At 42.1% G+C, this 10,000-nt stretch overlaps 2 protein-coding genes across 4 annotated transcripts in view; one reads left to right on the forward strand and one right to left on the reverse strand.

Annotated features, from left to right (window-relative positions):
• Positions 1 to 5,195, reverse strand: part of LOC135103802 (proteoglycan Cow-like) — a 197,273-nt gene extending 192,078 nt beyond the window's left edge. Inside the window, exon 1 of the mRNA XM_064010572.1 lies at positions 4,967 to 5,195. Coding sequence (XP_063866642.1) covers positions 4,967 to 5,062 — 96 coding nt within the window. The 5' untranslated portion in view covers positions 5,063 to 5,195. The remainder of the gene's footprint in view (positions 1 to 4,966) is intronic.
• Positions 1 to 10,000, forward strand: part of LOC135103801 (uncharacterized) — a 168,748-nt gene that overhangs the window by 129,962 nt on the left and 28,786 nt on the right. The window lies entirely within an intron of this gene.

The following is a 10,000-nucleotide window of genomic DNA, read 5'->3' on the forward strand; positions in this document are numbered from 1 at the left end:
GGAGGAGGAGGAGGAGGAGGAGGAGAATATATATCACAAATAATTACAGTAATAACCATAGACTCCTCCTTCTGTTCCCCTCCTCCTCCTCCTCCTCCTCCTCCTCCTCCTCCTCCTCCTCCTCCTCCTCCTCCTCCTCCATCGATAACTAATGACAGAGAAGTTAAAGAGAAGTAAGCAGAGATGATGAACGGGGGAAACGCAGAGACAGTAAAGGAGGTAAAAGAAAGAAGGAAGAAAGGAAAACAAGAGATGAAAAAATAATAGATACAAAGAGGAAACAGACAGAAATAAGGGAAACATACAGAGAAAATAGGAAACTCAATATTCACGAAAAGGATAAAACGCTCAAACAGAACAAAACAAAAGTAAAACAAACAGCGAAGAACGAGGGAAAGAATAATTACGCGCTTCTTGTTTTTCTTCTTCTTTCCTCCCTTCTTCATTTTCTTTTTCCCATTTTCCTTTGTCAGCAACCGTACGTATTTTTTTCTTTTCCTTTTTTTTCGCTTTTTTTTTTTTTTTTTTTTTTTACCAGCAATCGTAAATAATCTAACTCATTAACCCTTTCATACACTGCACACCTTTTGATATCTCCTTTTTATTGTAGATGTTCATGTGTATTTCTTTCTTTCTTTTCCTTTTCTTCTTCTTCTTTTTTTTTTTTTACTTGCATATTCCGTTGTTTGTGTGTGTGTGTGTGTGTGTGTGTCTATAGGTAGCTAAGTTTACTGACAGTTATGTGTATAGATGCTTACTTGTATAAATGTTTGTGTGTTCTATGGATGTGTATCTATATTTCTTGCTCTTTTAATCGTATATACCATTGTTTGCATGATTAAATAGTTAAGTGTATAGATTTTTCGCGTATAGGTTAGGTTAGTTTATAAATGTTTACGTGTATAGATAACTGAGTGTATAGGTGCTTTCGTGTATAGATGTGTTGGTGTATAGAAGTTTACATGTAGGTTAAGAGGGGACCTGATAGAAGTCTTTAAGTGGTATAAGGGTTATAACAAGGGAGATGTAAGCAAAATTCTTAGGATCAGCAACCAGGGTAGAACAAGAAATAACGGGTTCAAGCTTGAAAAATTTAGGTTTAGGAAGGAGATAGGAAAAAATTGGTTCTCAAATAGAGTGGTAGATGAGTGGAACGGACTCAGTAATCATGTAGTTAGTGCTAGGACACTAGAGAGCTTTAAGAGAAGATTAGACAAGTTTATGGATGGGGATAACAGATGGAAATAGGTAGGTGTGTTTCATACAGTCACTGCCACGTGTAAGCCTGGTCGCTTCTTGCAGCTTCCCTTATTTCTTATGTTCTTATGTTCTTATGTAGACTTGTGTTTGTGTATAGGTATGTTTCGAATTGTTTGCCGTTTGTTACTTGGAAAACATACAAGCTGAAAATAAATAAAGTAGAGACAAATACATGCAAGAAGGAAAAAGGAAATGTAACGAGATATGGAAGAAAGCAAAGTGAGCAGCGGAGATCATCGACGTTTATGTTTAATCTCAGGATCTCTGTAACCTCAATTCATTATCCGCTTCATCTCCCTTCGCTGTTGATGTTGTGTTGCGTCGGTAAGTACTCCGTCAAGCCGTGTAATTATTATCGAACGAGGACTGTGTTATTATCGTACCTAAAGGTGGAGAGTTATGTAAGATAGGAATATATTGGAAAGTTGGTGATTGAGGTATAAGGATGAAAAAATAAGTTTGGATTAGTTCAAGAAAAAAATAAGAAAGAAAGTTGAAAGTTAGTTTGGTTTAGGTTGTGAAAGATAAATAAATAGAGAAAGCTACGATTACATAAAGAAGCAGAAAATAAAAACATAAAATAAATTACTTGGGAAAGGAATTAAAAACAACTGAAAACAGTAAATATAAAGGTAAAAGAAAGAACGGAAGTTTTAATTTGATTAAAAAATAGAAGGTAAATTTAAAAGTTGATGCGTGTATTTGTCAGCAAGGCTTTTAAAAGTAATAAATAAAAGTGTTTGATAATGAAAAATCACAAATACAAAAAAAAAAATCAAACAAAAGTGAGTGTTTAGAAAAAAATAGCTATGAAATTAAAGAAAGGGAGGAAATAATTCTATGATTTGTTGAAACTGGAAGAGAAAAATTGGAAATTAAATCATAAACACAGAAAAAAAGAAAAAAAACAAGAAAAAGCGAAAACAAAGTGGGTGCTTAGAAAAAGTAAGCAATAAAATTGTAGAAAAGGGAGGAAATAATTCGATGATTTGTTGGAGCTTGAAACAAAAATAAAAATAAAACCACAAAATCTGCTGAGAATTTCTTTCCTGCCAATGGAACGAACTTTTTTCTTTAAGAAAAGAGTAATAAAAATCAATCCAGAAGAGGAAAGGATTTCACGATTAGATGAAGAAACGGACAGTAAATGTAGAAAATAAACAAAAACAAAAAAACAAGAAAAAATACGAATTTGAGAAAAGAAAGGGGAAAAGATCAGTAGCAGAAAGAGAACGATAATAATACAATAAATATACAAAGGTAAATGTACAAAAAAAAAAAAATATATAGAAAGTAAATGAGAAAGAAATAAAAACACGATGAAAAATGAAAAAAATTGAAAAATGAAGAAAAAGAAAACAATCACACAAGACACAAAACAAAACAATATCTAAAGAAAAGAGAAAAAGGAAAGACAAGATATACGAAGTAAATCACAAACCAAAGAAAACACAATTAGAAAAGAAAAATTAGATCAAGAAAGAGAAGAGAGAGAGAGAGAGAGAGAGAGAGAGAGAGAGAGAGAGAGAGAGAGAGAGAGAGAGAAACGAAAACAAAAAAAACACGGTTTAAAGAAAAGAAAGAAAACTGCCAGAATATATATATATATATATATATATATATATATATATATATATATATATATATATATATATATATATATATATAAAACATGCGTGCGTGTGTGTGTGTGTGTGTGTGTGTGTGTGTGTGTGTGTGTGTGTGTGTGTGTGTGTGTGTGTGTGTGTGTGTGTGTGTGTGTGTGTGTGTGTGTAAAATAAACCCAAAAAATAAAAACACAAAAAAGAACGATAAAAAATCAGACACCAAGAAAAAGAAAGAAGAAAAAAATAACGCAAACAAGAAGACAATGAAAGTTTACGAATACGACAAATAAATAAATAAGAAAAAATAAAGTCTTATAAAAACCGGGAAATAATTTTGTCCCTCACGGAATTATATACATTTTTCTCTCTCTCTTTCCTCCGCAGTGTGATGCAGAGAATTCTTGAAGGAACGATAGTGATTGTCGATAGAGAGAGAGAGAGAGAGAGAGAGAGAGAGAGAGAGAGAGAGAGAGAGAGAGAGAGAGAGAGAGAGAGAGAGAGAGAGTATTATAGTTTTAAAAGTCATGATATTGTTCAAGAAAAAGCTATTTTTATCGTATCTAACAAATAATAATAATGAAATAATAATAATAATAATAATAATAATAATAATAATAATAATAATAATAATAATAATAATAATTCCTCAAATAACCACACACACACACACACACACACACACACACACACACACACACACACACACACACACACACACACACACACATGGAAACTTTAAATAGATCACGTACAGCAAGTTTTACAAATTAATTAAAACAATATAACAGACCGGAGAGAGAGAGAGAGAGAGAGAGAGAGAGAGAGAGAGAGAGAGAGAGAGAGAGAGAGAGAGAGAGAGAGAGAGAGAGAGAGAGAGAGAGAGAGGGGGACTCATTAATCAGAAGAACTAAAAGCTGGTCGTGTGTTCTGTCATAATTACTGAAGGAGAGGAGGAAGAGGAAGAGGAGGAGGAGGACGAGGAAGAGGAGGAGGAGGCGTGGCAGAGTATTACAGTGGCAGGGGTGACATGGAGACGAGGAAAAGGGGAGGGGAGGGGGAAGTGAGTCAGACGGGGTGAGGAGGAGGAGGAAGGGAGGAAGAGGAAGAGGAGGAGGAAGATGAGACAAGACACACACACTAAAGAGGAAAAAGAAACAAAAGAAATAATAGAGAAGACAAGCATGTTCTCCTCCTCCTCCTCCTCCTCCTCCTCCTCCTCCTCCTCCTCCTCCTCCTCCTCCTCCTCCACCAGCCAAGGATCACTGAAGAGGAAGGAAGGGAGGGAGGGGAAGAGGGGATGGATGGAGGGGGAGAAGGGTCTTCATCAGATTCTACCCTACCCCCCTACCTAAATCCCCTCCCCTCTTACCTAGCACTGAATCTCTCTCTCTCTCTCTCTCTCTCTCTCTCTCTCTCTCTCTCTCTCTCTCTCTCTCTCTCTCTCTCTCTGTGTGTGTGTGTGTGTGTGTGTGTGTGTGTGTGTGTGTGTCAGAAGCAGCGACGTAGATTGGCTAGTCAGTAATATAATTTTTGCCTTCGGAGGGAGAAAGAGAGAGAGAGGGGAGAGAGAGGAAAGGAAAGAAAGAGGAGGAGAGAGAGGAAGGGAATGAAGGAAGGAAGGAATGCGGAGAGGAGGGACATTACAGTGCCACACCTCGCAAGGTCATGTAGGAAGAGGAGGGAGGAAGAGGAGGAGGAGGAGGAGGGTATGAGGATGATGAGGAAGAGGAGGAGGAGGAGGAGGAGGAGGAGGTACGGGGCGATGGGTGTATGAGGAGGAGAAGGAGGAGGAGGAGGAGGAGGAGGAGGAGGAGGAGGAGGAGGAGGAGGAGGAGGGTGGGGCTGAAATGGGAGGAGGACGTGAGGAGGAGGAGGAGGAGGAGGAGGAGCTGGGCGTGACTCATAATGTAAAATGACGGAATATTACTGATATCAGAGTGTAGAGAGTGTCAAGGAGGGTGTGAGGGTGTCAGGGAGCGTGTGAGGGCGCCAGGGTGTGAGGGAGGGCGGCAGGGAGCAAGGGCCGCCTCCATGTCGGGCTCACTACGGCTTCTTTGCTCCGCGGGAAAAAATCGAAGCGCCGACATTTGGCGTCTTACCTCCACGAACTCAAAATCCTCTTGCTGTCCGTCCTTCTTCTTGGCCTCGCCCCCAACCCAGAGGGCCACCAGCAGCACCAACACCACCGCCTTCATGGCCACCACACCACCACACTTCAGGAAGAGTACAAAGTAAGACTAGCGGGTCCCAGTACGCGGCGAGGCTCGAGTACCTCTCTCCTCGGGCCCTGGACGCGCTGTGTGTGATCCAGGCGCCTCGCACTCCTCCAGCCCCGCCGCCGCCTCTCGCTGCCATTGGATACCGCGGGGGAAGCAGAGTCGCCTGGCCCGGCCGTCCCTGCTTCCCTCCCTCCCCCTCACACACACGCACATACACTCATATACACACACTCACACACACTCACACACATACATACATACATACGTACACTCACGTACATACATATACACGCATGCAGTCTCTCTTTCTCACACACTCACACCCACTCACGCATCGGTCATTTTCACGTACTGCGCCTGTGTGTGTGTGTGTGTGTGTGTGTGTGTGTGCGTTGGTAGTGTGGTGTATAAGTATTGTTTGTATGTTGTGGTGGTGTGGTGGTGCTGTGTGGTGTTCTTACCCCCCCCGTCACTCTCTCCCCCATTCCGCCAACATGTATGTACCCAGCCATCGTGGGGAAGGGGAAGCGAGGGGAGGGAGGGAAGGAAGGTGAGGGGAACGAGCGTGGAGGTAACGCCCCTCTCTGACCTCCGCCTCCTCCTCCTCCTCCTTCACCTCCTCCTCCTCCTCCTCCTCCTCCTCCTCCTCCTCCTCCTCCTCCTCCTCCTCCTCCTCCTCCTCTTCGCTTCCCTGCAGCACAGAAACCCAGAGCAGCACGAGTAGAGTGCTGCAGCTTCACCTGGAAACCTGTGTGTGTGTGTGTGTGTGTGTGTGTGTGTGTGTGTGTGTGTGTGTGTGTGTGTGTGTGTGTGTGTGTGCACTGCAGGTCTGGAGGGTGGGTGGGTCTGTTGCTTCTCTCTCTCTCTCTCTCTCTCTCTCTCTCTCTCTCTCTCTCTCTCTCTCTCTCTCTCTCTCTCTCTCTCTCTCTCTCTCTCTCTCTCTCTCCTGGCCACCGCCCCGCCCTTCCCCGCCCTACCTGGCCCCACCCCGCCCGCCGCCCGCCCATCTGGATCAATGCCGCGCCGCCCTCACCAAATAAAGACAAAAAAAAAAATCGTACTAAAAAAGCACAATTGGCCCAAATTACGTTTTCTTCCATCCAGTCCATCGCTGTTTGAGTTGAGGTGGTGATGGTGGTGGTGGTGGCGGTGGTGGTGGTGGGGTCGGTGGCGGTGGTGGTGGTGGTGGTGGTGGTTCTTGGTTTTAATCTTGTCCTGTCGTCGGGAATTCTGAGGGTTCGAATCTCTCTCTCTCTCTCTCTCTCTCTCTCTCTCTCTCTCTCTCTCTCTCTCTCTCTCTCTCTCTCTCTCTCTCTCTCTCTCTCTCTCTCTCTCTCTCCTTGTCTATACCTTCATGTATATTTCCTGCACGTGTGTATGTGTGTGTGTGTGTGTGTGTGTGTGTGTGTGTGTGTGTGTGTGTGTGTGTGTGTGTGTGTGCGCGTGCGTGCGTGTGTCTGACGTGATTTGTACACACACACACACACACACACACACACACACACACACACACACACACACACACACACACACCTCCTCCTCCTCCTCCTCCTCCTCCTCCTCCTCCTCCTCCTCCTCCTCCTCCTCCTCCTCCTCCTCCTCCTCCTCCTCCTCTTCTTCCCCCTCCTCCTCCTCCTCCTCCTTCTTCTCCTTCTCCTTCCCCTTCCCCTAACCCTCTTCCCCTTCATCACAACCTCTGTCTCCCCTCCCCTTCCCTTCACTTCCCATCACTTCCCTTCCCTTCCCTTCCCTTCCCTTCCCTTCCCTTCCCTTCCCTTCCCTTCCCCACCACACCAAACCCACCAAACACACTCCACCACCGTCAAAAAAAAAAAAATCTCATTAACTACGAATAAAGAAAAAAAAACAGAAAAAAAAGGATGATGTTAAAAAAAATAAAGAAAAAAGCATCACAGCTCCAGTAATGTTCCTTAACACGACATTAACGTGCGTGTACCAAGCAAAAAAATAAAAAACTAAGAGAAAAAATAAAAGAGAGAGCGAGAAAATAAACACACATCCTTATTTGAAGTTAATGATGCGAAAATATCAGCTAATGTTTATTTTCATATTTATCGCTTTAAAGAGAGAGAGAGAGAGAGAGAGAGAGAGAGAGAGAGAGAGAGAGAGAGAGAGAGAGAGAGAGAGAGAGAGAGAGAGAGGTCGTGGTAATTAAATTTGTGGCTTCAGAGATAAATACAACTGTCTGGGCAATACGAGAGAGAGAGAGAGAGAGAGAGAGAGAGAGAGAGAGAGAGAGAGAGAGAGAGAGAGAGAGAGAGAGAGAGGCTGTCCTTTGCAATGAGCTTGGTGATGAGTCGAGCTTGAGGAGGAGGAGGAGGAGTAAGAAGAAGAAGAAGCGGAAGAGGAGGAAGAGGAGGAGGAGGAGGAGGAGGAGGAAGGAAGAAGACAAGACGTAACACAGATCCCCCTTTTAGAATCTCTCTCTCTCTCTCTCTCTCTCTCTCTCTCTCTCTCTCTCTCTCTCTCTCTCTCTCTCTCTCTCTCTCTCTCTCTCTCTCTCTCTCTCGTGTTTCCCCTTTTCCTCACGTAGTGCATATAATGTTTGTTTTCTTTTCTTCTTTTTCTCTCTCCTTTCTTTCCACACCCTGATTTTCTTTCTTTTTTCCTTTTTCCTCTTCCTCATTAGTTCACGTTCTTGCTCTTTCTTTCTGTTTCCCTTTTGTTCTCTTTCCTGTTTACCCCCCCTCTCTCTCTCTCTCTCTCTCTCTCTCTCTCTCTCTCTCTCTCTCTCTCTCTCTCTCTCTCTCTCTCTCTCTCTCTCTCTCTCTCTCTCTCTCTCTCTCTCTCCTTCCTTCCTGAGAGGCTCCGTTTAATCATAAGTCACCGACACACACACACACACACACACACACACACACACACACACACACACACACACACACACACAGAGAGAGAGAGAGAGAGAGAGAGAGAGAGAGAGAGAGAGAGAGAGAGAGAGAGAGAGAGAGAGAGAGAGAGAGAGAGAGAGAGAGAGAGAGGATATAAATTACCTGCAGACTTTTATTCTTGACACAAATCATATTAATACCACATCCAGAAGGAGAAGAAGAAGAAGAAGAAAAAGAAGAAGAAGAAGAAGAAGAAGAAGAAGAAGAAGAAGAAGAAGAAGAAGAAGACAAAGAAGGGAAAAAACTAAGAAAGTAATGATGATCGGTGGAATTTGTAAGAGAGGAAAAAGAGGAGGAAGAGGAGGAGGAGGAGGAGGAGATGGAGGAAGAGGAGGAGGAGGAGGAGGAGATGGAGGAAGAGGACAAGGAAGAGGGAGAGAATAAGAAAAATGTTGACGAAGAACAATATGATAAATTGGAGGAGGAGGAAGAAGAAGAAGAAGGGGTGGAGGAGGAGGAAGAGGAGATGAAAGGAGAAAAATGAGAAAAAGGAAGATTAAAAAAAGAAGAAATCTCAAGTTAAAGAGAGAGAGAGAGAGAGAGAGAGAGAGAGAGAGAGAGAGAGAGAGAGAGAGAGAGAGAGAGAGAGAGAGAGAGAGAGAGAGAATAGACTAAAATTAAAAGCGGAATGAAGGAAGACAAAGAGGAAAACAAGAAGAAGAAAAAGAAGAGGAGGAGAAGAAAAGAAGAAAAAAAAAGCGAAGAGAGATGTAGAGAAGAAATAATAGGAGAAAATTAGAGATGGAGAGAAGGAGACGGAAGAGGAGAAAGAGAATGAGGTAGAGGAAGAAGAAAAAGAAAAAAGAAAAAAAAAAGGATAAGATGAGGAGGAGGAAGAAGAAGAGGAGGAGGAAAAGCAAATGGAGGAAAAGAGGCAAGGGAGAAGCAAGAAGAAAACAAAAGATAAAGATGAAGAGGAGGAGGAAGAGGAGAATGAGGAAGAGGAGGAGGAAGAGGAGGACTGCTTGGAACATTGGATCGAGATACAGTTTCCGGTTAAAATATTGCTCTTGAAAGTCTGTTTGTTTGTGTGTGTGTCTGTCTGTCTGTCTGTGTGTAACTGCCCAGTGTCTGCCTGGCTGCCTGTCCGTCTGTCTGCTTGTCTGTTTATCTGTCTGTCTGATTGCAGGTTTAATTGAGTGTCTCCTGCATTCTCTCTCTCTCTCTCTCTCTCTCTCTCTCTCTCTCTCTCTCTCTCTCTCTCTCTCTCTCTCTCTCTCTCTCTCTCTCTCTCTCTCTCTCTCTCTCTCTCTCTCTCTCTCTCTCTCTCTCTCTTACCTTGGTTATATATTATTATTATTATTAGTAGTAGTAGTAGTAGTAGTAGTAGTAGTAGTAGTAGTAGTAGTAGTAGTAGTAGTAGTAGTAGTAGAAGTAGTAGTAGTTGTTGTAGTAGTAGTAGTAGTGCTGTTATCATTGTTATATAACGTAGCATTACTAGTATACGGGTACCTGTAGTTATTATTATTACACTTATTATCATTATTATTATTATTATTATTATTATTATTATTATTATTATTGTTATTATTATTATTATTATTATTATTACTATTATCATCATCATCATCATCATTATTTTCATCATCACCATCACCCCTTGTCGACAGTACTTGCATTGTCATTATTTCCTTCACCGTTACTGGTGTCACAACCTTGACAATTTTCATGTTAAAATCTGATTAGGTAAGGCTGGGTTAGGTTAGGTTAGGTTAGGTAAGATTACGTTTGGTTAAGTTACGTTAGGTTAAATTATGCTATGCTGTGTTTCGCTATATTAGGTTAGGTTACGTTACGTTAGGTTAGGTTAGGTTAGGTTAGATTAGGTTAGGTTTGGTTACGTTAGGTTAGGTTAGGTTACGTTAGGTTAGGTTAGGTTTGGTTACGTTAGGTTATGTTATGTTATGTTAGGTTAGGTTAGGTTAGGTTATGTTATGCTATGTTATGCGTGTTTATTTTAGGTCTAGTTAGTTAGGTTGGCTTAGTTTGGCTTAAGCTTCGT

Source organism: Scylla paramamosain, chromosome 9 (genome assembly GCF_035594125.1).
Source record: "Scylla paramamosain isolate STU-SP2022 chromosome 9, ASM3559412v1, whole genome shotgun sequence".
In the NCBI taxonomy this organism is placed as follows: domain Eukaryota; kingdom Metazoa; phylum Arthropoda; class Malacostraca; order Decapoda; family Portunidae; genus Scylla; species Scylla paramamosain.